Source organism: Puntigrus tetrazona, chromosome 4, assembly GCF_018831695.1.
Source record: "Puntigrus tetrazona isolate hp1 chromosome 4, ASM1883169v1, whole genome shotgun sequence".
NCBI classification, from domain to species: domain Eukaryota; kingdom Metazoa; phylum Chordata; class Actinopteri; order Cypriniformes; family Cyprinidae; genus Puntigrus; species Puntigrus tetrazona.
In genome coordinates, this window is record NC_056702.1 from 9107065 (window position 1) to 9134780 (window position 27716).

Consider the following 27716-nt stretch of genomic DNA (forward strand, 5'->3'; position numbering starts at 1 on the left):
TCTGCATTACCTCAGCCTGTCACGTGACTGCATGGCGCTTCGCTATTGGCCAGCACCGTACCGGGGAAGTTGTTTGTGTCAAAAAGCAGGAAGCGCACATTTTAAGGGCGGACAGTTGCGTTTTTATTAACTGGGGCTTTTTTTTTGTTGCAATATCGCACTGGAAGTCATTCGTCTCTGTCCAGCAGGAAATTGTCTCCCACGCCTGTCAGGTTTTTCTCAAAACGCCATATCTGTAAGTGTGTCTTTTAAAATCCACTTTAGATTTTTACTAACTGATCAGAAGTCAGTTAACAACCAGGTAACTAGGCTGATTAACCACACCTGAGTCTATAAATTAAGTGCGTCTAATTCCTTTCCTTCTTGCTAGGCGTTCTGGTAACTTACTTTCTTGGCTGAAAAAACGTTAATGTTATATCGGCGTGCTCTATATTTAGGTTGAAAAGCAGACCGTTTTTCTTTGTATTCAGTGACATGACCGTAAGTAGCGTTGAATGGAAAAGTTATCCGCGTCTTTATTGTTGTTAGTCTTGGTTTTGGTTTTAGTTTTAGAGCACTTGTTAAACTGGTACTCTTTATTTTCGTTTGACCCGTTTGTTATCGGTTAGGTGATGTTATGTTTGATAAGGCCTGTTGTGCACTTCCACTTAAGATAGTTTGGACCCACTTGACTGAACTTGTTTGTTAATGGTTTGAAGGCAGTTGTTTTTAGGTCTATGCAGTGTAGAATATGTAGCTTTGTCTGCATTTAACACACAGCAAGCCTGAAGTTTCGTATTTGAAATGTAGTAAAAAATATTAAAAGGTTGGCTTAACATTTACAGAATTTTTTTTATTAAAATAAGTTTGTGGCGTTAAGTTTGAAGTTGCAATGTAACCTAATTGGCAATCGGCCCTGTGCAGTCATGATTCAGCTGTTACCATTTAGTGGATTGTGTGGACCAATCAGTAGCCAGGATTGGGACCGTAACATTTAAAATCAGTAAAAAGGACCTGGGGCTGCATTACGTCGTTTTTCCCACCTTAGAGGCCAGTTCAGACCAACAATGTTAACCGTAAAGAACCATAATGGTGTCCACACCGATGCACAATTGGGTTTAATTTATTTTTACATACAATTTTGCCTTTGTCACCTTCCACAAACCGTTTCACTTCCACATTGTTCTGGAGCTGGTTCCAACTATAATGTTTAGACTTCTACGTTCTCACATAATTAGAACAATTCCTGAAACTTGGCGTGAACCGACGTCAAGTCTAGAGTTAGGCTGCGTAGAATGAAATGCTGTTGAGTCTAACGAAATTCAAGTTTTTCCCGTGTTTAGTAACCAATGCTTAATTTGTATGTCTCCCACATAGTTCAATGTATCCTGCCCTGTTGCACTAAGTAGCCATCAGTTAAGTGCAGTGTTCCTCGAAGGAGCACCGCGGCTTATGTGGAGATGGAGGAACGCGCTCGCAGCTGCTTGCTGCGCTCCCAAGCCACTCTGGAGCAGGACATCAAAGCCTCCTACTTGATGGACCACATGGTCAGCGATGGCGTCCTGTCGAGTGACGAAGAAGCAAGAGTGCTCAGCAAGGTTTGTTGTGGTGTTCAAACCTTCTGCGTTAAAAAGCGAATGTAATAAAAATGTTTGTTTTTCCTTTTTCCTGCTCTTACAGCCCACTAGAAGAGAGCAGGCTGCCGCCCTGCTGGAGGTGCTATTGAGGAAAGACAACAGGGCCTACATCTCCTTCTACAATGCGCTGATCAGGGAGAGTTATGGAGATCTGGCCAACCTCCTCCATGGTGACCTTCCTCTCCTCAGCCCGGAGGGAGAGAGGAGCTTTGCTGATGGAGTGTCTCCCTCTGGTAACCGCTTGAACATGTGAACTTGTTTTTGAAGAAGGTTGGTGCGAGATGCTGGACTTTGTTTTGTATTCTAGTCCAGGCGATCCTGAGCGAAGGTGGTGTGCCTCAGAGACCTGTGGTGTTTGTGAGCCGACCCACTCTGCTCAACCTGATCCGGGAGAAGCTGTATCGACTACAAAATACGCCGGGCTGGGTCACAGTGTTTGGCATGGCTGGCTCAGGGAAGTCTGTGATGGCTGCCGAGGCTGTCCGAGACCATGCTCTCATTAAGGGTAATGACTTTGGGATTTTATAAAAGAAGCCTTTCCAAATTTTCTTTGGGTGTGTTTAGGCTGCATGATTCTGAATTGAGAATGTTTTTTTGTTTTTGTGGGTTTTTTCCCTTTTTTTCAAATGGGGATCATGATTCTCGGTGTCAGAAGTTTATGCAAGTTAATGCGTAATTTACAAATAGCTGGAACTAAATATTAATTGCTGCAGTATACTTGGAAGTGTTCAATTTAAAATGTAAATGTATTATGTAAATATTTAAAAGTATATTTTAATTGAGAAATTGGTATGAATTAATGATTCGACGACTTTTAGAATTGAAGATTCCATTAGCCTATGACTCTTTTTGTAAATGTATCATTCTTCACTGAGTGAAAATAAACAGAAAACAAGTTAAAATTATGGTGGAGAAATTCAATGAGAATTGAGAATGTGAACGTGTTTTCTAGGAGATTACAAGGCTAAAGTTAGCTTTCTCTGTTGTTCAGAGTGTTTTCCAGGTGGTGTTCACTGGCTCTCTGTTGGCCAATGTGACCGGGCAGACCTGTTGGTAAGGATGCAGTCTTTATGTTTCCGTTTGGAGCAGGGTCAAAGTTTAGAAGACAGCCAGCGGCCACCATGCTCTGTGGAGGAGGCCAGAGAGCGCCTACGATTTCTAATGCTGCGGAGGTTCCCTAGGTGAGTGCTGGAAGGATATTAGTTGTCTTTTCTTTATTTGCTCAGAACATCAGCCCCTTTCTCTAATGTTTATCCATCAGGTGCCTGCTGATTCTGGACGATGTCTGGGACAGCTCTACTCTCAGGTCCTTTGATATTCAGTGCAGGGTTCTTCTGACCACTCGCAATCGAGGTCTGGCCGACTCTGTAAGCGGTGCGTAGTTCATTTTAGGTTGCGTAGCTTGATTCTGAACCAAGTACACATCGGATGTTTCTTAAAGACTCTAGTCCATGTCCAGGTAGGACTTGTGCCTGCTTGTCTGAAATGTGAAAAAAAAAAAAAAAAAAGCATCCAAGGCAAATCCTGAACTAAATTAAATTACACGAAACTGATAATGGAGAACAGCTGCTCTTGGAGATAAGCTATTTTCAGCTGAGTTTACGAGAGAAATGTTCCTTGGTCTGTATTGTTGTGGTTATCTTGCGTAATTCATTTAAAATTGTAATTTCATCCAGAAGAAAGGGTTTATTTTTTTTTTTATTAGGTTCAAGCTTTGAAGTGCCTGTTGAGAATGGTCTAGATGAGGAGAAAGCCCTGGAAATTCTTGCTTTGTACGTTAACGGAAAACCAAAGAAACTTCCTGAACAGGCCTGCAGCATTGTGAGAGAATGTAAAGGTACAAATCACTCTTATAGCAAACCTAAGACATGATCAAACGTGACCCAGCACCTAAAGACAGCATTTTGAACGGCGACAGAGTAATGGTACTTGATGCTGTGGATCTAGTAATAAAATACAGTTGGCGTAGTCCCCTACACACCTGACCATTGTAAACGTTTCTCCTGATAGGTTCTCCTCTGGTTGTTTCTCTCATTGGAGCTTTATTGAGGGAGTTCCCTGACCGCTGGAACTACTACCTGCGACAGCTTCAGAAGAAGCAGTTCAAGCGGATCCGTAAGTCGTCGTCTTATGACTATGAAGCTCTGGACCAAGCCATGGATGCAAGCCTGCAGGTTTTGGAGCCCGAACACAGAGATCTGTACAGAGACCTGAGCATCATGCAGAAAGACATCAAAGTGCCTGCTAAGGTCAGGCTGAAAATTTGCTGTCAGCTAATACTGAATCAATATTTAAAATACTTTAATGTAATTATGCTTGCAAACGTGACAAGAATGGATTAAGTTTTTGCGTTTAAACGGTCTTTGTGTTTTGTCATGCAGGTTCTGTCAGTGTTGTGGGATCTGGAATTGGAGGAAGTGGAGGACGTCCTGCAGGACTTTGTGAATAAATCTCTGCTGTTTCGAGACTGTAATCGGAGACCATACCACTACTACCTTCATGATCTGCAGCTAGACTTTCTTATCGAACAAAATCGTGATCAAATTGCTGTGAGTTTATTTATTTATTTTTTTGGAGACTACCAGAGAACAAGGTCTTAATTGTCATATTTCCTGTAGGAACTGCATAAAAAGCTGGTCCGTCAGTACCAGCAGTTTTATAACGAAAGACCACCCAGCTCTGGAGATATAGATTGTTCATATTGGTACCGCTTCTTGCCGTACCACATGGCTAAAGCCGGATTGTCCAAGGTAATGTCACAGTATGGCCATTTCTTATGTCGATTCTAATGACTGAAACGGTCATGAACATTTCAGTTCTCTCATTTCAGGAGCTTTATTCCCTGATGTTTTCCTTGGACTGGGTCAAAGAGAAAGCTCAGTTTATGGGATCTGCCCATCTTATCAACGACTATGTCGAATATGGTGAAATACTAGATAAAGAGGTACTTGTACGGCTGCGTTTAAATGTCTTTTGATATTCCTTATAATTGTGTCTTAATCGGCTAAGGGTGAGTTTACTTAATTGGCATAGAATAGTTTGTGTAAACACACCAAATTGCCGAGTGTCAATTTTTGATTTTGCTTCAGTTTGGAAAACTTTCAATAAACATGTTTGTTAATAGCTGGTTTTTAAAAGCATTTTTGTAACTTTAGCTATGCGTGTATATACTCTCACCCCCCCCCCCATGAACTTGGAACGAAGAAAAGCTTTTTCACTTAACTCTACTTTTTCGGTATAAAAGCAATAAAACATTCTGAAATATTACAAGAACATTTTATTGCTAATAAAATGACTTTCATGCTGTCCAATTCTCGTCACACAGAACAATGAGGTTAGACTGCAGTTTCAGGAGTTCCTGTCTTTAAACGGACATCATCTGGAGCAGAGACCGTTTCCTGATGTAGTGCAGTTGGCTCTGTCTCAGCCCTCGTGTTCGGAGGTTTACAGACAGGCATTAAAGCAGGCACAGAAGAGGGCCAGCAGAGGGCAGCTCTATCTGGACTGGGTGTATGAATCTCTCACTGCCTTGCACAGTACATTTTTATAGTAGATCAGATTGAACACATTTGTGCTTTTTCACTTTTTAGGAACAAAAACAGTCAGGACAGTTTGTCTCGTCTGGTCATGCATCCTCACCAGGGGTCTGTCTACTATGCATGCTTCTCCAAAGATGGAAGTAAAATCGCCTCTTGTGGCGCCAACAAGGCGCTGCGGGTAAATTTATCAGTTTGTGTCCTGCTGTTCATCCTGATATTGAGCGGTATTACGTGATGGCCAAATTTGTCTCTTTGTACTCAAAAGGTGTTTAAAACAACCTCTGGAGAGAAACTTTTAGAGCTTCAGGCTCACGACGAAGACATTCTGTGCTGTGCCTTTTCTCCAGATGACCGTTACATTGCAACCTGCTCCAGTGATCGGAAGGTTAAGGTCAGTGTCTCCCTCTGTGCCCACTTTTTGTTAGACTCCAGATTTGAAATATTCGGTCTCGTTCTGTTGCAATAGCGTAAACGGTCTCTTCCCTTTTGGAAGAGACCTTCACGCATCAGACCCTATACTGTCATTGTGGTGAAGTTCAGTGAACGCTGATCAAAACCCAGTCAGGAGAATGACATTTTTGTTGTAGTTATGGAGTGTTGAGCGAGGTACTCTTATCAGAGAGTTTGGGGAGGAACACGAGGAGCAGATAAACCACTGCCAGTTCACCAACGCAGGCAGACGTGTCCTGCTGGCCACCTGCTCCAACGACAAATTCACCAACACTAAGGTGAGATGGCTTGAGTTTACATGGAATTTTTACTATATAAAAGGTTAGGGTTTTTTTTAGTAATGTGTAGTTGGATAGTAGTGCCCCCCCTCTATTTGTAGAGTATTTAATTTTTCCTTTTGCTAGTAGTATTTTTTAATTTTTAGACGGTCTATATTTTTGCTATTTTAGGATTTCAAAACCTAGAATTTTTACCCATTTAATATTAAGTACATTGTATGAGTTGCAAGTGATTACATTTCGATTGTGTGCAACACTTGGCATGTTTTTTTCAGACTGATAATTTAAAAAATCGACGTAATAGAATAGCCAGTGCACATCTGGGCTGAAAGCTGGTGCGTAGTAGTGACGCTCCAAAGAGTTTGATAATTCTGATTTGCACTTTATTTTTTTTATTTATTTATTTTTTTCTCCCCTGCACCCTCCATTTCCTCTTTCCACATTTAGAGACAGATTTAGTGAACATGAGTAATGAGAATGACAGCTGGTAGGACGCCCGCTCGGAACAGCAGAGGAGGGGAACGGGGCAGCCATGTAATTTTACAGCTTGTGAAATTTGCAGAGAATTGTGGGAGATCTGTAGGAGTGTGACAGCAGGAGTCTGCAGTTGAGCTGTATTCATTTGAGGGTGCGAAAACGGAGAGTGAGCGTACACGGGTGTCAAAAACGTAATGAGAGCACCCCCCTCAGTGGAGGCGGTAGCACAAAAGGGGCATTTTGTGGAATATCTCTGCATGAGGAGTGAAAGAAACACCCTGAAATGAGATTTAGAGAATGTAACAGCAGATGTGTCAAACACAAGACATTTCCTGCAGACTAAATGTTCTTCTCCTGTACAGGCTGTCCCGTTCAATAGATCCTGACAGAGCGATCAAGACCCCTACACAAAGCATATGTTATCCCTTTCTTTTCATTTTATTCTTCCGCTCTTTCACATCATCTTTCTTGTAGCTGTGGAATCCCAACAAGCTGACCTCTCAGAACACCATGTTCGGACACATGGAACCTGTCAATCACTGTTGCTTTTCTCCTGACGACGCCTACCTCTCCACTTCATCCAGTGACGGCACCTTGAAGGTCTTTCTTTGCTTTTTTTTTGGCCAAGTCTTTTAAATTGCGTATTTTTTTTTATGCGTAAATGTGAATAACGGAATACAGAGTGTACAACCGCATCCATTTACATTCACACTTTAGTAGCAAACTGTTATTTCAATACAAACTTTCAGTAAGTGTTCTCATGTTTATCTTTTTCTGCAATTGTCTTGTGTCTGTCAGCTGTTTGAGGTGTCATCTGCGAACGAGTGGAAATCAATTGATGTCAATAGTTATTTCCCAGAGAGTGATGATGAAATAAAAGCCATCGTGAAATGCAGCACTTGGTCGGCCGATGGCTCGCGGATCATTTGTGCTGCCAGAAACGCTGTGTTTGTAAGTGATTTTGTGAAGTGGTGTTGTGAAATGAGAGGAGTTGGCATCGCCACTCAATATTTTTGATTTGGTGCCTGTAACAGCTTTTTATATTTTTTTGATTCGCATCAATCACAGAAACGGGTATAATCTTGTTTATGTAGTGTTAATGCACCAATTTGTAGCATTCATAAAATGCTAATTAATATTGATCTGTAGTTGTTGGAGGAATTTAATGTTGGCTTATTCGCGTTTCTTCTGTGCCCGTAGTTCACGTAGTAACTTTGTATCTGTTTTATGCATGTAGGTGTTTGATGTGAAGACGTCAGACATGCTGTTGGAGATGAAGACCAGCCGACTGAGCACAGTGCAGTACTGCCACGCTTGCCCCAGCAGCAGCCTGCTGGCCGTCGCACTCTCTCATTACACAGTAGAGGTACAGCACAATACAAAGTCAACTTTTTACTCTGTAGATGGCATTTCAAAACACAGTTTGCCTCCTCGCTTAACTGTAGGTTAGCACTTTTTTTTTTTTTTTTTTTTGTGAAAAAATTAACAGTAAATGTGAAATATCTCTTAAGCATTAGTTTCCTGGATGGGTGAAGTGTGTAGAAATCATATCGGGTTTCTTTTGATTAGAAAATTCATAATAATGGCAAAATGAAGTTGTAGTAATAAAGAAATTTGATCACTCGATCAGTTTAGTGCATTCTTGCTAAAAGTAGGAATTAGTTTGACGGCAAAATTTGAATAGTGTAGAAAACATGGAATATGGTAATGTTGTTTTTTTTGGTTAATTTTTTTTTTAGTTGTGGAACTTTGAGACCAGTAAAAAGAAAGCTGAATGCAATGGTCACCTGAGCTGGGTACATTGTGTCCAGTTTTCACCTGACGGCTCACTCTTGTTGTCTTCCTCTGACGATCAGACTATCAGGGTAAGCTATCTTTGGTCCCTCTCTTCCTTCTCCCTCTTTTTTTTTTTTTTTTTTTTTTTTTTCCCCTTCCAGTTATTGTTTGAACAGTATTGACCTGTTATCACAAGAAGTGTTAACGCTTGTCTAGCTGTGGGAGACCGATCAGGTTCACACCTCCTCTGCTGCGGCTCTGAAGAGGGATTCTGATGTCCTCTTCTCCCATAGTGATATTACAATAGTGGCGACAGACAGCAGAAACAGATTACAGGTATGGTCCACCAGAGACCCTGGCATGTAGTGTTAGCTTCCTGCTCCTTTTTTGGGAGGTGGGGGGTGTTTAATATGTTTAATATGCATGTATAAAATGACATCTAACTCGCCCATCAGGTGCGGAGCGGATCGACAGGTGCCGTTGTGTTTGAGAGCAACGAATTGCCGTCCAGGATTCGCTGCACGTGCATCAGCAGAAATGCTTCGTTTGTGGCCCTAGGGACTGTGGACGGAAGCGTGCAGGTATTTCAGCTCACCTGTGGGCTGCCCATGCTGTCTTGCTAATATTTTGCTCAATTTCTTCTTTTGGATGAGCATGCAAAGCACTCTGGGTAAAAATAGCCTTCAGGATGCTGGTGGGTGTTTTGACTCACCTCCGGCAATGAGATTTGCCATGGCTGTCAACTGCACTCAGCCCTGTAATCTCTCGCCCTTCCTTTCCCAAACCCGTCCCTTCCCTTCTCTCTCTACTGAATGTCGTCCTGCTGGAGGCAAATGTTGTCCTCCTGTGTTGCACAGTGTGTACTGTAGTGTAATAGATGTGCATTGGGGACAACGGGGACGCCTAGAGGTAACAGCTGACTGATACAATAAGCAGTTTTTTTTTTTTCTTTTCCCCAATCTTGCATTACACCTGTTTACTGTCAAACAGCCATCTATTTAGATTGCTCCTCTCAGTCTCTGCTTGATTGTGCGTTAACCTGAAAGATAAATGGACGGATGGATTTAGAAAAGTATAAAATGAGTAACTTTTAAAAAGATCCTGATAGTAGAAATAAAGGCACTGTGACGTACCTTTTTACTACAGACAAGTGCAACATTATGGTTGATTTAATTTTTTTACAAAGTTAAAAGTAGGTACTGATAATGTATTAATCACAAGTTTGTAGAATGGAAGTGAAAAGACTTTAGTTTAAAACAAGTTATTAGAAATATATGGCTTTTTCATCTGGAATAATGTTGGTAACATCTTGAAACAGCAGAGGGCACCAGATTTTCACTGGGCCTTGTAGATCATGGCAGATCATGGCTCACTACCAAAACAGCTGTCTTTCAGTAAATGCAGTTAGTCTTTTAATGGTGGGTTCCTTGCATGCATTTTTTTCCCCCCCTAAAAGGAGAGCCCTGGTCATTAATGTGAGTGGGGAAAAATTGAGAGAGGAGGTATTTGTTTGTGTGCGCAGACAGGAAGATCGAAAGTTAGACGTTTTGTGAAGAACGCTGGATGGAGAGCCTTGCAGCTGCTGAACTTGCAGCGTGATTTTGTGCTGGCACTAGGGCTAGAGACAGGTACAGTGCAGGTACAAGTATGTGAAATGTTACAGGCTTGTCAAAGTAAAAATTGCTCAAGTTTGATCTTTTCTTTGCAAATGTGTTTGAAATGACGCTATTGAACTTTCCAAAGAATTCTGGGAGGGGAAAAAAAACCTTACGATTACTCCAATATGAAGTAGCGCAGCTGTTTTCATCAAGAAATAATTTGACCACCAAATCGGCTTTATTAGGCTGATTTCAGAAGCGTCACTTCAGAGCTGACAGTCGTGTACACATTTACTCTTGACTCTTAAAATATGCATTTTCCCTGCATTTGATCATGCGCGTGCAAGACCAGAACACCAGCCCCACAAGCAAAAATACCTCTTATTTACTTTCCAAAAACACAACGCATGCTCCCGTAGCCCCAGGCCGCTTTTGAAGTTTGCGTTTTGAAGATTTAGATGCGGAGAGGGCCGATAGTCTAGCTCTTCTGAATGCCGCCAGACAGAGCAAACAAACTCATCTTTAAGTGTACACTTTAACCGCATTTAAATGTGTTGCCGTTGAATATCATTCGTTCAGGCCTATATATTGAAAGGATGGGTTTTTTGTTTTATGGATTAAAGCATCCCCTCAACATGTAAAATGCAAAATAACTACTGTAGTAAATGCAGATACTGTAAAATGAAGCGGTGCAGTTGCATTTGACCTGTTTTTTATATCGTCTGTCTGTAGGTGTTGGAGGTTCCATCTGGACAATCAGTGACGCTCATGGGTCATACTAGGACTGTTCACCACTGCCAGTTTACTGACGATGGCGAAACCCTCATCACATCCTCTGAAGACACCACCGTTCGGGTAATTTTCTGTTACTCGTAACAAAGATGTGCTCTGTGTTCAGTTTCTTTAGTCAAATTCAAACAAGTTATTACAAGCTTTAATAATTAATGTTTGTGAAAAGTATACTTGCAAACGTGCTTCCCCTGGACGCTTTTGTCTACCTCGTGCTCAATTTTTCAGTCAGTTTGGACAAACGACTGTTTGGATGTGGCGATTTATTGCACTTTGCAGTCTAGTAATTGAGCCGCATGCTCACAAACGTCATGTGCAGCTGTTGAAGTTTTAGGCACTGGGTTGGGTACGGGGCTCACCGATTCGCTGTGTTGATGACAAGCAGAGGAAGTGATGTGAACTACTGCTGCATGCACATTCAAATTTTGTAAGCTAATAGACGGTAGTACGAGCAAGGTTTCACTTTGACTCGCCAAGCATATAACATTTGAGCTTTGATTTTGGTTTAGTGTAGGAGGCCTTACACGTACATAACCTTTTGAGAGGATGAACTCTGTGTTTGTCTGCAGGTGTGGAAGTGGAGGACAGGTGAGTGTCTAGTGCTGGAGGGCCATAAGGAGCCGGTCAGGAAGTTTCACCTGTTGAACAGCTCGACATCCTCTCACCTGTTCTCTTGGTCGTTTGATGGCACTGTTAAGGTAAAGAGAACCCCCTTCTAATTTGTCTGTGCGAGCTTAAGATGGATTTTTTTTTTCTTTCTGTATAGACTGCATTGCTTTTAGTGCAACGGTCACCAAAACATCAGGGCCAAACTGTGAACTGCAAGCACAGTGAATTATAATTAGGTGACGCATGCACTTAATCACTTGCAGACAGCTTTAAGATCTGAACAGCAGCAATCAGGGCTTCTGTGAGAAACGGTGTTTACATGGTCCGCAACATCCTGCCATTTTCCACAAATAGGGTACAAAATTAGGCCCAAACTGCTTAAGTCTATAAAAAGAGCTGCCTAGCCTATACAGAAAGTCTCAGTAAATTATAAAAGCTTTTTCCAATTTTTTTATTTGGGGGGGGGGATATAATGGCTGTTTTTAAAATGGACTACATCTTTTTAATGGGAGTGCAAATGTAGTATGGATTTACTGTTTGAGTATTGTTTTAAATTGTGAATTAAGTTTTTTTTTTTTTTTTTTTTTTTTTTTTTTTTTTTAAATGATTACAAATATATTAGCCTTTCCTATTAAAGTTCCCATGTTTTTGTTGATAATTGCTTGCTTAACAATTATAAACCCAAATCGTAGGACACTAAAGTGTACCTTTTTTATTTATATTTTTTTTTGTAAACAATGCTCCTCCTGCTATTTTTCTGCAAAGCGCTGTGTTTTTGTTGCAGGTCTGGGATTCGAACAGAGGTCAGATGCTGCAAGACCTTGAGTGTCATAAGGGTGCCGTCTTGTCATGTGACGTGTCCTCTGACGGATGTCTCTTTGCCACCACATCGGCCGATAGGACTGCTAAGGTCAGAAGAGGCACGGATTCATACATCAGATTAGTGTCAGCTGACAAGATATGGTTCACAATGAATTGTCAAAGCGTCTGCCGCCTCTGTGTATAGGTCCTGGGCTCTGTGCTAACACCTGCTCCCGTTGCACTGTTAGTTTGTTTACTGTAGTTTTGAGACGGTGTTGGTACAGTGTAAGCGCTGTGATGGGTGACCAGCTGGAGTATCTTTACTGAGCTCTGGGTGCTTGCTTTAATGATGCCATGTGCAGTCAAATAGTGCCCAATTAACTTCACGAAGGCAGTACAAAAGCACGCGCGCACGTACGCACACACACGTTGTCCTGTTTGTGGTATCGGAGGTCAGTCCAGTCTGTTCATCTGAGAGCGTAATGAGATGAAGTTGTGCTCTACCAGAAGAGATTTCTAATGAGATGCCATGTTCACGTCTGTCTGCCAGAGCTTCTCACTGTCGAGAGGGAGAACGGCAAAGTGAATTTGGAGAGCCGATCAGAAAATCATTCATGCCAAATGGACACGCCACAAATAATGACTAACTCGGACTAAAATTAGAGATGGGAAAAACTAATTTCAAACAGCAGTTTTGATCATTTGCTCTACCTTGTTCTGCAGAATTTCAGAGATCCATCAAAAATGACATTAGACCTCTTCAAAATATTTTGCAGCACAAAATGGCAGAGTTACCAGATTTGCTCAATTCATGTAGTAGAACGGCTCGTAACTGCTGATTTTGTTTCCCAAGGTGTGGAGCAGTGCCTCGTGGGAAGTGGCTTTTTTGCTGAAGGGACACAAGGACTGTGTCCGTAGCTGCCGTTTTTCTTGGGACAATAAGCGACTTGCTACGGGTGATGACAACGGAGAAATAAGGGTAAATATGATCCCTAGCAGTTTGAGTCACCTGTGTGAAATGGTAGAGATGTGATTTTGTTTATGGTACGTTGAGGATTTATATATATATATATATTTTTGTTGTAGTAGTATTAAATGAAGGCTTCATTGATTTTAAAAATAAAACTTGTGTATTTGACCACATTGAGCGCAAACGGATGTTAAAAGTAATGTAGGAACAAATGACAGTGAAGGGAGAGGTTTCAAGATCCGTATCTGCCAAGCCGCCTTTTTGAGTTGTATTTTTTTTTTTTTCTAGAGAGACAGGCCTCAGTTCTGAGAACTGTAAAGCAAAAAAAATGTACCTCATCAATTAAAGATGCTGCTCGCAAAGAGAAAAGTGAGAACCACAAAAAGAGAAATGCTGTGATGTTGTAATTCATGGCCTGTGGTGTTTTTTTCAATGGCAGTGCAAAACACGCATGACATCTGTAAATTCGCCTGTAGTGGTGTAAATGAGGATAAAATTTTTTTTTTTTTTTGTTAGCTTGTCGCAAACAATTTGATTGTTAGAAGCAATGATGCTGCATAAAGTTGTAAAATGAAAGCGTTTGTTACCAAAGTAATGGGTTATCAATGTTTTGTATCTGAAGCTGTGGAGCATGCTGGATGGAGCTCTTCTGAAGATCTGTTCACGGGACACTAAGGACTCCATGGACTCTTTCCACGGCGGATGGGTGACTGACCTGCACTTCTCCCCTGATAACAGGGTACTGGTCTCTACGGGCGGATACATAAAGGTACAGAACACCGGAAAAAGTTGATTTGCTTAATGTAACCTGGGAGTGCTTTATGATTTAGAGCGGTCTCAAAAAATCAGACACGGACGCAAAGAAAACGTGCCCGAGTTTGAGATGAGGGGTTTTTTTGTAATACAGCATAGGCAGATGTAATAAGTGTACACTAAAACAAAGGCAGTAAATTGCATTGAATTGCCATTTATTATAAATAGTTAAAGCTTCTTTTTCCTGCATTCTGCAAAAATAGAACCGCGATAGTGTCGCCAGTGTCTTGTTTGTGACGTCATGTCTGAGACGTGAACAATCGGACAAGCGTCTGCCTAATACAGATAAAACGGAAGCATAATTGTGAGGAAGTTGGCGAGACTGACTTCCATCAACATTGTCAGCCGTTATCCATCAAGCATTTGGACTCGTTTATTAATGTACTCGAAGCTGTCTGTATGTTGTGGAAGTGTCACAAGCGTAATGACGCTTCATCACGCATCAATGAGTCGGTTTATCAAAACCGTCTGCGTCAGGCTGACCCTCCGCTCGAGCGACGGATCCGTCTGAGACCCGGTAATAAGCTCTGATTGATCGCCGGCTGTCCTCGCACTCGGGATCCCACCGTCTGTAATATGAAATGATAAATTAATCATTGTACGCGTCTGTGCCAAATCCTCTTCCAAACCCGTTCATCAGACCGAACCAAACCTGTCGTAAATCTCGTCCGACCACACAGAGGGAAGGAGGCGTGCGAGACGTGACTCGTTACGCTGCGCTTCCTGCACTTGTGTTGCGATTTTGACAATTTACGTTGCCTGCAGGATCCGTTATATATGGGAGCAGATGTTGTGTGAAGGATTCCTGTGTATGTAATTTCCAGTCCGTGATTGTCGTGTCTTGCTATTTGGATATAGACGACCACAGACATTTTTGAAAAGCAAAATAATGGTCAGAGCAGTGAGCTAGAAGTTGGCGAGTTGGGGCTGGTGAGTTGCGCCATTTTCACTATCGCGTGTTCTGTTACCAATAGTTTTAATAAAACGTGACCAAAAGGCCCCAAAAAGATGGGAGAACGGCAAAGTAACAAAACGAAGCTGAGTTTTGTCAGGCGTCGTAATGCAAAGGGACAGCAGCCTCGTTTGCCTCGTTAAAGTGTAGATTTAGCTTGTCATTCAGACCGCAGAAACCGTCTGGTGTACTGTATATCGCCGTGCCTGAGCTTGTTCAGCGCAGCAGCTCTGAGCGTTCACTTTGAGGCGATCTGCCTCTCAGCCGCGTCTACGTCTTTTGACGTGTGCCTTGTGCAGTTTGTCAACGACATGTTTCTATTTGTATCGAGCCGTCAGCAATGCTTGTTCTTTGACACCATTTGCAGTGGAGTCTGTCAGAGCACAAAAACAACCGAGTCGACTGGCCCGCTGCCATCCACGTTTAATCTCACGGTAACAGATCTCTGTTCATTAAGAGTCGGTTGACGAGTCGGGGATTCATTACTAGTGGCATTAGCAAACGCGTGCAGATTCCGTGATTTGGATTGATTCAAAGTCATTTGTGAGGCACGCGTATAATTTGAAGTCCAAACACTAAGCCTGATCCGGCTATAGAGCAAAAGTCAGTGACGCTGCCAAATCGCATAGACTGGGTTTAGGGAAGGCGGTAAGGGTAAACCGTATGAAATGTCATGAATGGCTCAATAGCATGTAGAAATGATGATATTTTAGAAAAGTTGTAATACAAAAAATGTTTGCAATGATCAATGTAATTGAAGAAGTAGCGCTAATGAAATATTTGACCCAATCGGTACCTTTGTCATGACTTGTCTTTATTTTGTTCCAAACCATTGGGACCTTTGTTCGTCTTAGGAACACGATCACGTCACGCATGAATGCCTAAAGACAGCCCTAATTGAAATGGAAAAGCGTCTTAATGTTATTTTAGGAGCATTGTCCTTTTGTCTCTGTTCCCACTGAGGCAGGACGCGTCCCGTCTCCAGTCCAACCCAGTTTCATCTGCAAAGGACAAATCATGCCGTTTCATTGTTTCCTTTAGCTTGGTTTTGGGCGTCATTTGTCAGGATGTCTGATATCCGCCATCAGGCGATCGTGTCACCTTTCAGCATTTCTTTGTATTGAAGGCAGTCCAGTGCGATGGAAAACAATTTTGCCCTTCACTCAGAGTTAAATGTGTTGGGCGTGCGTTTGAGCGATTTTATAAAGGCTGCTTTCAGTTTAGCTTTCACTCATAAAAGACAAATGGTTGTTGTAGCTCTGTGTGCGAGCGACAGAGCGTTCCTCTGCGTGAGACGGAAATATTTCCTGGAGGAGAGCAGAAACGGATGAGGAGGTCAGCCAGGATATTGCACCTTTAGTGAGGAAGAGGCTCATACGCATTAAATCACACCGGCCGACTCATTTTCATTTGCGCACGTACAGCGTTGTTTGTCCTCTGGAGGATTTGGCTGCTGTTGGGAGACTGGTAGTAATTCACACACATCAGCTCCGGGGCATGGAGACCTTCACCTCTACCAGACAGAACGTTTATATCACAGCAGTTTATTGCTCGGAGTCCCACCGCGGCGTTCACCTGCAAATAAGAGTCTATTTCCTCTTGTTTGTGGTGTCCAACGGTAACACTAGACCCAGACCCAACGGCAATTCCTCTGAGGTGTGTGGATGCAAGAGGGAAATGGGCTTGTTCTGGTCCCGTTGTCACAACTGTCGTTTCTACACGACATTCACACCCGTCTTGGCCGTCATTTAAAGAACTACTGGAGAGCTACCGAAGGAGGAAATGGAAGGGGGGAAAAAAAGCAGGGTATATTGGGAGATTTATCGAAGGAGTAGATGAACTGTAGTAGCCTCCAACGACCTGGTGTAGAATAATATGTAATATAAAAAATGTTTGTGGGGCAACAAGAATGGCGTAACATTTGACCAGATGTCCTCCGTGTGCAAATTAGATGTAGTTTGTAGATGTATTTGGTGCTAAACTGGTTTTATCATTATACACATTTAGCAGAAATAAAATTGTACGTCATCATTCTGTTATGAGATGCAAATGTTTTATAAAGGTAGTTTAAAAATGTAAGAATGAACGTAAATATGATTGACAGGGTTAGGAATGATTTTGGCCAAGGTTTTTGTTGTTTGTATTTTTATTTTTTATTTTAATTTATTTGTTTGTTTCTTGGTCTGCCACTACTGGTTGTAACCTTTGTATTATTTAGTAGTTTTTGAGAGCATTCACTCAATCCATTTTGTTTGTCTTCATTGTTTGCCAGCGGCAGAAACGAGCACAAGTACCGCAGGAAAGCTCGACACAGATTGCAACACCTGTCACTTGTCACTGGAAGGCTCTGCTTTCTTTTGTCTTGCGCACCCGTAGCGCAGCGCTTGGAATGGCTGCTTTGGCCAAATCTCAATGGCCTTTCTATCCTGCGGCTCGTACGTTACATTCCAAGCCTTTTGAAACTGTTAGACGGGCTGGCGTGAGCAAGAGACCAAAATTGTAAGTTGTGACGTTTGTCCAAGTAGACGTTTTAAAGGTTCCTTTTAACTTGCTATTAAAACGTCATGCTGGACGAATTGTCCCGCGTTTCAGATTGGTCCAGAAGGGAAATGGCTTGTTGTCGGTCGTCTGCCCATAGAGAGGAAAACGTCGAGCGTCATAAGCTTTGAAACTTTGACTTTATCTGGTTGAAAGCGATCTGGACGGTAGAGGCCTGAGACCTGACAGTACAGCGCACACCCTCGATAGGATTCCTCCGCACACTGCAGACAACGGCAAGAGCGAGAACACGGTCCAAAGACGAACAGAATAAAAGAGCGAGTAGGAAAGAATGAAAAGGGATTGCGTGCGCATGAATATTTGAGGCTTTGGAGTTTAAAATGAATAATTTAGCTTTGAAGTCTGAGGTGGGTTCCCCCTCTCCTCCCGGTTTTCCCCCCTGCTCCCGTTGAAGAGTGTTTAGACGAGGTATACGTGGTTATTGTTACATAACGCGTCCCGCCCGAGTGGAGTGGTAGAGTCAAAAGTGGTTGGCCTGCCGGTAGCAGACATACGAGAATCTCCCAATGTGACGCAGCAGAAGCGACACCATCCGAAGTTAGATGGGAGTACAATTGAGAATCCAAACGGAAGCCTTCCCTGGTTTTGAGCGTCGGGTTTAATGCGTGAAGTTTGCTTTTAAAGCGGGACTGTGTTTTTGTGCAACGGCCAACCCATTGACTGTACGGCGTTGTTGGCGGTCAGTAACCCGGAAAGTCCAGAGGGTGAGAGGGAAGAAGTAAGCGGTCCTCTGCAGCCAGTACCTGTAAACCCTCGGGCACGTCGCTCAACTTGACAGCGGCCTCGGGGTCAGGATGACGGCTGACCCCCGATATTGTGACCTCAGCCTTCCCCGTGTGCTCAAAAAAGGATTTGTCAAGAGGACGTTCAGTTGTTTTGTTGTTATGCAACGCAGACTCCTTGAACCCCTTCCCCTTACTCTCCTGAGTGAGATTCGGCGACTTGGCTCTTTGGATAGATTTAGCAAGCTGCAGTGTGAGCGGACCCAAAAGAACGGCCTTGCACAGCCTGCAATCAGGCAAAATCCCGGTGGCCGCTAATGGACTTGGCCGCTTTTCCCATTAGTTTTAGTTGTTGAAGGCCTATTCATGAACGTGAGAGTTATTTGCGAGTTGAAGTTTGATTTAGTGATCAGTGGATTTAGAAAGAAATGAGTGCACTTTTCACAAATGCACGTGGAAAAGCGGTTAACACGAACGTGCAAGTGAGGCAGAGTTTTGTTTGTATGTGATTTAGAAGCGATATGTATTGTAAATGCACAGTGAAATTGTGTACGTTTGTGTTGAATTGATCTGAGGTCCAAGCTGACTAAAGTGAAGTGTGTAGTGTGACGCGAGGAAGCAAATAGGAAAGGAAATGAAGAGCAAATATAGTGAGGGTTGAAAGGCATCCTACGGTGAGATTGCGTGAGAAATGAGTGTAGCATGTTTTGGCTACATGTAAATGTTTGTCATTGTGCGGCATTTAAAGCGCATAATGTTTATTTAGAGAGGAGTATAGCGGCTGAAGCGAAACAAGGTCAGGTGCGTATTTCCAGAGAGACTATGACGGAGACTTGGCCTGGTGAATAATTGAAGGAGGTCTTGTTGGTTGGTGACATATTTTAGCCTGGTTGCATAATAGCACTTCTCGGCCTGAATGTGCATAAATGAAAGGGCCCATTTTGATGTGTTTTTTTTTGTAGTGGCAGAATGTTAAGTTTGTGTTTATTGAAAATGCTTTCTCTCCATCTGCTGTCGCGTTTGGTCCATTGCTTTTCCGCTGACGTAAGGCCAGCTAGTTTGAACGCAAGCATTCAGCAGAAACGGTAATATTGAAGTGGATGCGAGTAGAAGTAGCAGCAAAGCATCAGCATTTGTAATGAGGCAGAAGTGGTGTTTCCTTGACACACAGGGCTACTTGACACGTTTTAAGTAGAGTTAGCCGATTAGTTTTTAGGCCAAAAAGCAATGACAGTCAGAAGTGTGGCACTGTATAGTGAATGACACTCATTGGGAGAGGGAAAGGGATGTTCCAAACACTAAAGATGGAGGGAGAGTAGGTAGTGCTGTCAATTCCAAATATCGCTGTGCTGGTCCCTCCTCCTCAGGCAGTATAAAAACCAAAAACCCAAAAATAAAATAAAATATTGACGATGAGTAGGGATTTTGACGTAGCGTCCGCAAACGGCTGACTGACCCTTTATTATTGTGTTGTGTTGTGGGGGCCTGTAGAGGCAGAGCAGACCATCTTAGCTGAGAAGTGGCGCCATCAGGGCAAGGGAAGTGTTATGGGAGAAACGGTACGAAGAAAGCAATATGTGTTAATATGTGGCGGCACAGTGCAGCGTCGTACGTAACCTCCAAAAACGCAACCCCAAAGAGACCCCATGTAGAGAAGGCGGTCTCCACAACTTTTAAGTTTGATGGCCTTTCCGAGGTGTGTGCGTGTGAGGTTTTGCTTGCGCTGCGGTGTTGAGAAATGTAGTGTTTTTTTCCAAAGATACACATGCAACAGTCCCTAAACAGTGTGTTGTTTTTGGTGACTTTCAGTGGTGGAGCGTAGAGACCGGAGAGGCCTTGCAGACGTTCTACACGATGGGAGCCAATCTGAAGAAGATGCACGTGTGTGGCGATTTCAGCACGTTCGTGACGGTGGACAGCATCGGGATCCTTTACGTTTTAAAAAGGTGGAGGGAGGAAGCCTGTAGATGTAGTTTTGTGAAAGGTGTGACGTGTTGAATGTTAGTAACAAATGTATTTTGAGAGTGCAAGAAGTGTTTTTTTTTTTATTTTTGTTGTAAGTAATGCATTTTGTTCATGTTGTTTGATTTGAAAGATGTAATTAGTCTGTTCCCCTTTCTTTGTACCCCTACACAGTGGCTTTGTGGCCCAGCTTTTGAAGCAATGCCTTAATGTAAGAATAGTGAAAAGTGCATAGTGAGGTTTGTGCTTCTTTGTACAGTAATGATTTGTAAGCCTTAGCTCCAAATGTTAGCGTTAAGGCCGCTCGGCAGTGAAACGGACACACTTGTAACCTTAGGACTAAAGAGTGTTTGTATGTTTTTGTAATGCTTTTAATCCAATTAGTCCACGGTTGGACTGTGTGGTGTTGAAAATGTTTGTATTGCATTGTACAATAACGTGAACGTCAACAATGAAGTGAGAGCAAGGTAATGCGCGTGAGTGTCGTCATTGTTTGGGAATGGTTTTGTTTGTTTTTGTCCAGCGGTTGGATGTTGCAGGTAAGTAGAAGTATGTTTTAGCATGTTTTGCCACGTGTGGAAGTGCTGACACGGCAGCGGTCGCGCTCCGTCTGTTTGTGACGCTTTCTGTTGGCAGCTGGGTGAAATGTCATTGAGGCGTGTGCAGGCAGAGGCGAAGCGTTGGATAGCGTTAGTAGTTTGTGAGAGAAGAGCATGTAGAGGGAATTAGCGTTGAGTGTGATTGGGTTTTGTGCAGTCCTGGGGCCCTTTTTGAGGAAGTAGCGTGCTGTGGTGTTTGGGTCAAGTAATGTAGTTGTAGTGAGGTGTGTGTGAAAGCATTTGTGGAGGCAGCAAAATGGAGTAGAATAGAAACCCTGCAGGAAAGCGGTAGTTATTTGTGGAGTAGTTTGTCGGTAGTAGTGTACACCGTAAAGAAAATGTGACCTTTTAAACTAGTAGTGTCTGATAGCAGTCGTGGGGTCCCTTGCTTTGCACATTTGGTGAGCGTTCCTTTTTTGCCACAATTGTGGTGAGAAGGGATGCTTGTGGAATGTGTGAAGATGGGTCCTCAGGACTGTTATTGGAGACTACTAGTGTAGAAGGGGGGTTTTTTTTAAGTGGTGTGCACTAGTAACGACTTAGTATATATTAATAATAGTAGTAGGGCCCCCTCTCTGTATATGGGGGAAGAATGGAAGGGAGGGCCTAAGTATACATACTTGTCTGCTCCTTTTCAACTTTTTTGCCCTCTTTTCTCTACTTTTTGTGAATAAAAAGAACTCTGAAACGCCCGTGTCTGTCTTTAATCCACAAATGCAATCGTTCCACGTACAAACATGTCGACCATCACCTTGACTCAATAAAAACTTTTTCCCACTACTGCTTCTTTGTTCTCCACCTGCCTCGCTTTATGAACCAGCGCTGTCTGATGCGGAGGTGACGCTTATCCCTACGTGCCACCTCCTTTTAAGTGCTGGAACTTATGTTTGAATGCTCTGAGGCTGGACCTCATAATGCTCAATTCACTTACCTTAAGTCCCCGTTCTGCCTCAAAAGGTGGCAGCCACCACATCGGCGTCACGTTAGCCTGCCTGTTGGTGCCGCACCAGGGGGTCCCTAATCTGGCTCCGGTGTCATTCTTTGCCCCAATGTCATCAAACACGCCCGTCTCTAATGCACTTTTTCCAATCCCTTTCTTTCATCATCATCATCTTCAGCCCTAAAACAAGCTGATCAAACAAGTAGTTCTCTTCAAATTACCCTTACTTCACATCTACAACATAGCCTCCTGCGCGCTTTCACTCAATTGTTTTGTTTTTAGTAGCCTCTATCGTGCGCTTCACGTGGCGTTACACATCTCCGTTTACGCTCGCGCAACTACTTACGGACTTATTCACACATTACAATGCGTTCCTTTCGCTTCACCGCCATCTACGTTTCTTGATCCGCTACAATCACAAACTCATATCCACGCATTTGTACAACACGCCTACTACATCCAAGCGTCGCGCCTCATTTTGGACGCTTACAAACAAACACTGAAACGCCGTTTCTGCTCTTTAACCCCTACCCTAGTCGCAACGACGTTACGCTTTCGACGTTTACTGACTACACTTTGGAAACTGCTGTACTTTCTAAACTAGAAATACCCAAAGCGCTCGCGACTACAAAACTACACACCGACACGAGGCAACGCAGCTCTGAAAACGCTGCTCACTCATCTCTTTCTTTCTTTCTTTCTTTCTTTTCACTATCAATCAATCAAAAGTAAGCTCGACCGCACGCTACACGTATCGCTTATGCTTAAAGGAACAATTCACCCGACAGTTCAAACCTACACGTATCCTTCCGCGCGTCTTCTCGAGCACATCGATGCGCGTTACGTCCGCAGCCGTAAGCTTCCGTTCTGCTCTACACACCTTCGACACGCCCCAGAGAGCGGAGGTGCTGGAAACTACCTTCCTTCCCCAGGGTCGCGTCTGGTATCACTTCAAACGTATTTCTTACCGCTAACAAATATTTGAGCCGGACAATTACCTTCCGTTCCCGTTTACGCGTAAACTACCCAAGTCTGACGCCTGGGTTCATGCTAATTCCGTCCCTTTCATCTCGCTTTGCTATTTTAAGGAACGGAGCAAAAGGCTCAGGGCGGATCCTGCAATCACAAAGCCGTTACGTTATTCTCTGACCATTTCATGTTTTCTAGCAGCGCCGTGTCTTTCAATTGCCATCATACGTATCCACCTGACTGAAATGGAGTCGCATTCAACATAACGTTACCAGCTGAACGGACAAAACACACAGGAAACCTTCGTCCACCGTTGGACGCCTTCCTTGGCCGATCGCTGGATTTTACAGGGTTCAAGACTCGTCCGTAGAAGCCTTGTTGCTACTGCTTTTTCTGGACATCTCTCTCTCTCTCTCTCAAATGTGTTCACATTGCCAGAGCGCTAATCTGCTGGCTTTCACACCTTCTAAACACAACTCAATGGCATCTGTACGATGTGTTTTTGGAACGGCCGTTTTTACTCTTACCACTCCATCGCCCGCTTCTGCCCACACAACTCCGCTACAAGCGCATACAAAAACCAGCGTGGCTGTTGCTGGGTTTGCGTAAAGCTACTCTTCTGCCCCCGCTCTCTGCACCTTGCCCTCACAATCTTCCTGTCGGCCGCTCGCGCCGTTGCTCTTTTCCTGCCGCATCCCTCTCTGCTTGTGCACGCCGCACTTTCTCAAAGACGCGACCAAACAAAGTCGCTCATTCAAAGCATGTGCCGGCTAAAATCGGCAGGAAAGCCGCCCTCCAACAGCTGGATTGCATGCGCAAGTGCGTCACTGTATCTCCACGCCCCGTTTTGCCTCTCTGACCTTGAATCTCCAATAAAGGCCACTTTCTCGCCTAAACGCGATCGGCCTTCCGCCGACAGTCGCTAACGCTTTGGATGTGGATCGCAGGCAGGCCTCATTTCTCTCTCTCCCCCCTCTCCCGTCGTTGACCGCAGGGGAGGTGAAGCCCTAAACGGGCTCGTGGCCAGTGTTGCCATGGCAGCTGGCTTTAGGATGCCGGGCGTCCTCCCAAAAACCTCTGACGGTGGTCGTCGAGGTACTCCACGGGTTTGCCCCCGCAAAAATAACTTCAAGTCACTCTTGTTTGCGTGCATTTGTGCAAACGTGTCGCCAAACCTGTCATCTCAATGACTGCTTTTAACTACGAGCAAAGCGTTCGAAAAAGCCACTGTTCTTCGTATCTACCACATTTAGAGTAAAAGCTGCGTAACTGACCGCACATGTTTCAGACGCACATGCTTCAACTCGCGTACCGTACCGTGCTTTCTTAAAGGGTTCAAATGTACAAATATACCTCGGTATATTACAATTCTGTCACGCGCGTCAACATATACAAAGCTACGGGAATACCTTTATTGTGCCGAGAAAGCAAAAATCGTGACTTCATTAGACGATTCGTCTCCTCTCCTTCTTCGTCCCGTCTGTCGTCTAAACTCTGCTCGTTTCCCTGATGCAAAGATACAGTGTAGGCCCGGGTACTACTAAGGCTCGTTACTTACCTCGCATTTCCGCAACCTTTGTGCGGTACCTGTACCGTAAAGTCAACGTCAAATCGGTCGTGATGCGCTGCCAATTGATTCGATTCTCGGCACGAGACGCAAATACACGACACGACCTCACATCTTGGCGGCCACTTCGGTTACCGATTCTTTCAACGCCTCCATTATTCGACGTGACCGTACTTCAACTGGGCAACGGCAGTTGTTCGTCACGCGACTCCACTAAACAATGTTAGCGTTGCACCCGAGGCAAAATGATCAAATGTTCCCCATTTATTTCGAGAAATGATCTTAAACGTCGATATTTGCTGTCAATGTTAGATAAGCGCGCTTTGTTCTCTTCGTCGGAGATGATAGATGCCGGGTGAGGACTGTTTTTGCTCTGGCCCAGTTCTCGCTTATTCTCAGCTCTCTTTGTTCTTTTTATATCGACGTGACTGAACTGGTTGAACGACCGGAAAGACTCCTTTCATTTTGACATGGCGGCGGAAAGCTTTTTGGCACGTTCTGCGAGCGTTAATTAATTGATTCCTAAGATAATTACCTAAACGGTTATCCCCCGACGCTTCGTTTAGTCAGAGGCTTCGGGATACGCGCCGTCTGGGACGCGGGACTACGGTTGTCTCGTTAGCTCTCAAACGCGACGGATATTTGATCAAAAGGTTACGGCAGGTCAGACCGTCTAGCCTCAACAAACGAGCTCCGTTCGCGCTCAAGAGGCCAACCGTATGTCGCCCCGCCTGAGGGGGGCGTTATCCCGAAACGCACGCTCGCGTCCGTCTTGGAACAAAATTCAGGGCGTAACGAGTGTAAAAAGGCACAAGACAAGACATACGTGGAAAAAAGAAAGAAACGTGGCTCGCACAAGGAACAATGGTTCTACAATCAGGATTTATTCCGTGTGCTTTGCAAGAATATAAATAAAGACCAAACTTACAAAATCTGTGTGCTGGAAGCCCAAGCCTATCTACACGTGTGTTAGTCAGCAATGATGTCACAAATCCACCCGTTGCTCATACCGGCGTTTGGCTTTTAACGTGTTGTACTTTACCCGCCAAAATTGATTTATTGTTTTTGTTCGGTTTTTTTCTCTTCTCTCGTTTCTTGCATTTTTTTTTGTTCTCTTTTAATTACATGTATGAACAATGAGTCAACAAAATATTTATTTACACAACTGTGGCAAAATTCTACAGTGACAATGAGTGAAAATAAGACATCTCTTTTTATATTTTCATCTGAAACGCAAGTGGAGCCATCCGCGCGTTCGGTTCCTTCCGCGGTACTAGAATAATCTTCTTTTTTTTTTTTTTTTTTCTGTTTGTTTTCTCGGATGGCCGTGTGTTTGAGCTCGACGCGTCATATAAAAATAATGTAACGTTAAGACGACATCAGACGAGAATTGCACGATAAGAAGAATAATTAGAATAATTGTAAATATTACAGTAACGGTAATATACTTCTCTATTAAACAGTAAAATTTCTTGCCAATATATGAATATTAATCTGCGTGGCGTCGCCAATTACGTCAACAGCCGCTCCGTAGCGATTCTGGCACGAGACGTGTCCGTTTCCTGGTTGTCCAGTGCAATGAGTCCGTTCACATTGTGCATATTCATATTTTAAGATCAATAACCACAAACAAACAAAAGAAAGAAAGAAAGAAAGAAAGAAAAGAAGAAAGAAAACGGAAAAGGAAAAAAATAAAAGTTAAAATACAGCAATTCATGTAAATGTCCATTTTTAGCCCGGTCCAGACATGCCATGGTATTTTGGACTAGACGTTCGGTGAAAGTCAGTGTGGGGCGTCCGAGTCGCCGCAGCGAAAATCTTGCCCAAGTCCGTTTCGAATCGCTGCATCTTGAAAAGTGTACATTCCCATTCCACTGTCTCCTCCTATTGTTTTTATGCAGTGTGTGTGTGTGCGAGTGCATGCGAGTGTTTCGTTAAAAGGCCACGGGTCCACGTCGACGGTCCTTGTACGCGTACGCCAAGTCCCAGGCGAAAAAGTCCTTGTGCGAATCCTTACACGTGCGATACGAGGGGCTCCGGTGACGCTTTTAGGTTCCGTATTTGCGGTCCGTTTTTGCAATGCGTGTGAGAGTGAGGGTCCATGTTAGGGGCAGGCTACATTCTCTGAATTCCACTGTAATAGACATGGGCGTCCGCCATTGCCCTGTGAATGAAATCACATCACTTATCCAAAGCGTCCATCAAAAAAAAGCCCCCCCTTCTCCAGTTCACACGGACTGCATGCTTTCCGTCAACTACACTGCATGTCTCAGGACTGGCTCGGGTTCTCGTTCACAGGCAAAACCAAAAAAAGGGGAGAGAAAGAAAACGCGACGGAAAAAAATTCCCGGTGGGTAAAACGACACGCGCGATTCGAGAGACAGTTTTCGCCGAGTGTCTCGTCGTAAAAGCAAGCCTTCGTGTTCAATGCTATCTGACAAAACTTCTGCGTCCGCAAATTACTTTTATGCTTCGACTGACTAAAACAAGCTCGTGTGCCCTTTAAGAGAAGAAAAACAACAACGACGACGACGACAACAAAAAAAAAAAAAACTTTTTTTTTTTTTTTTTCTTTTTTGTCTCTGACAAGCGCTGGTACTACAAATGAAAACTTCGCTACGAGACAAAAGAAACAACGCAAGCAAAATGTCCTTCGTGTGAAGTCCAATCTCCGCTTCTATGCCAGCCGCTTCGGATGCCCCACCTCGCAAAAACATCTCCGTTTCCCTCCCGCCTCGCTAACCCTACGCTGTCAAAGTCAGAAAGAAAGAAAGCAAATCCCGACTCTAAAAACAACGTGTGTGTTTATAAGGCTCGTAGCAGCATTACGGTTTTAAGTTGTCATTCAAGCAGTCGAGGGGGGCGGTGGGGAAAGGCTGAAGAGGCGCTTCCCAAAGAAGCCGAGGAAAGAATAGCGAGGAGGAACGGAGGGGGAAGGACAACTCAAAAGAGGAGAGGGGGAAAAACTGAATGAAAAACAACCGCTTTTGTGTGTTTTGGAGGAGGATCGGCAGCTTGGCGGCCCTGAGGCCTGAGCGGGACCTTCCCGTATCGTGCTGCGGCCACAGGGGTAGGGGTCAGGGGTGCGAGTGAGATCAACAGATAGATAGATAGATAGATAGAGAAAGAGAGGGGCAAAAGATCGAGGAGAGAAAAGACAGCGGCAGCGTCATCATGCAGAAGCCACGGTAAACGGGCGGGCTTGGCCGGGCGGAGAGACGCGGGCTTGTCACAGGTCACTGGGCCCGTGGCTCCGTGGGGGGCCTCTAGAGGGCGCTCTCTGTAAGGCACACACACAGGAGTGGACAGTATTTTGGGTGTATATTAGAAAATAGTGGTCTCATACTTGGTGTTGGCTCCTCTTTTGGCTTCCTGTCCTGGCTCGACTATCCAGGGGACGTTGGCGTGGCCCTTTTGATCCATTGAGGGCTGCTCCATCTGAGGCGCACACAAAACCAAAAAGAAAGAAAGAGCGAGTCAGGCTGCGCTAATTACATTTTGGGGTGGGGTGTGGGGGTTAAGGTGGTCACGCTAGATCTTGGGGTCCGCTCCAATGCGCATTCGCAGAATTAGTCTTTTTTTTGGATTTTTGGACGCAAGTTCGATTCCTGGCTAACCGTCGATCGTGGGTAAAATTGAAGCGAATGTCATCACGGTAGCGCTGCACGATCAACATCAGCCATTTAGCATCAGTTCAACGGCAGTCAGCTATTTTCAAGGTCGGCTTTAT

At 43.9% G+C, this 27716-nt stretch overlaps 2 protein-coding genes across 18 annotated transcripts in view; one reads left to right on the top strand and one right to left on the bottom strand.

Moving 5' to 3' along the window:
• Positions 1-27716, bottom strand: part of anks1b (ankyrin repeat and sterile alpha motif domain containing 1B) — a 166263-nt gene that overhangs the window by 3484 nt on the left and 135063 nt on the right. For 3 of the 15 annotated variants that reach the window (XM_043237046.1, XM_043237053.1, XM_043237052.1), the window contains 2 exons: positions 27333-27424; positions 24850-26150 (listed from right to left, as the gene is read on the bottom strand). In XM_043237046.1, coding sequence (XP_043092981.1) covers positions 26102-26150; positions 27333-27424 — 141 coding nt within the window. In that variant the 3' untranslated portion in view covers positions 24850-26101. Of the gene's footprint in view, positions 1-13913; positions 14286-24849; positions 27425-27716 lie in introns of those variants that run through there. The other 12 variants (XM_043237061.1, XM_043237057.1, XM_043237060.1 and 9 more) reach the window with 9 other exon arrangements.
• apaf1 (apoptotic peptidase activating factor 1) lies at positions 85-26524 on the top strand. 3 transcript variants are annotated; one of them, XM_043237062.1, is made up of 27 exons: positions 85-235; positions 1357-1577; positions 1660-1849; positions 1924-2121; positions 2608-2797; positions 2878-2990; positions 3322-3453; positions 3627-3865; positions 3998-4165; positions 4235-4366; positions 4447-4560; positions 4942-5126; positions 5207-5333; positions 5421-5546; positions 5743-5883; positions 6835-6960; positions 7159-7311; positions 7598-7726; positions 8100-8225; positions 8353-8472; positions 8592-8717; positions 10467-10589; positions 11093-11221; positions 11917-12042; positions 12787-12912; positions 13526-13672; positions 19759-26524. In XM_043237062.1, exons 2-27 carry the CDS (start codon positions 1440-1442, stop codon positions 19945-19947), a joined length of 3813 nt encoding a protein of 1270 aa, XP_043092997.1. In that variant the 5' UTR covers positions 85-235; positions 1357-1439; the 3' UTR covers positions 19948-26524. The 3 variants fall into 3 exon arrangements, with proteins under 3 accessions (XP_043092997.1, XP_043092998.1, XP_043092999.1); XM_043237063.1 differs by lacking the exon at positions 85-235 and adding an exon at positions 361-480; XM_043237064.1 differs by lacking the exons at positions 85-235; positions 1357-1577; positions 1660-1849 and having other exon boundaries at positions 1973-2121; positions 2706-2797.

Coding starts and splice junctions, on each gene's coding strand:
- apaf1 (XM_043237062.1), top strand. CDS start 1,440: ATGGAGGAACGCGCTCGCAGCTGCTTGCTGCGCTCCCAAGCCACTCTG. Junction 8,718..10,466: donor CTGTGGACGGAAGCGTGCAG/GTATTTCAGCTC, acceptor GTCTGTCTGTAG/GTGTTGGAGGTTCCATCTGG. Junction 12,043..12,786: donor CGGCCGATAGGACTGCTAAG/GTCAGAAGAGGC, acceptor TTGTTTCCCAAG/GTGTGGAGCAGTGCCTCGTG.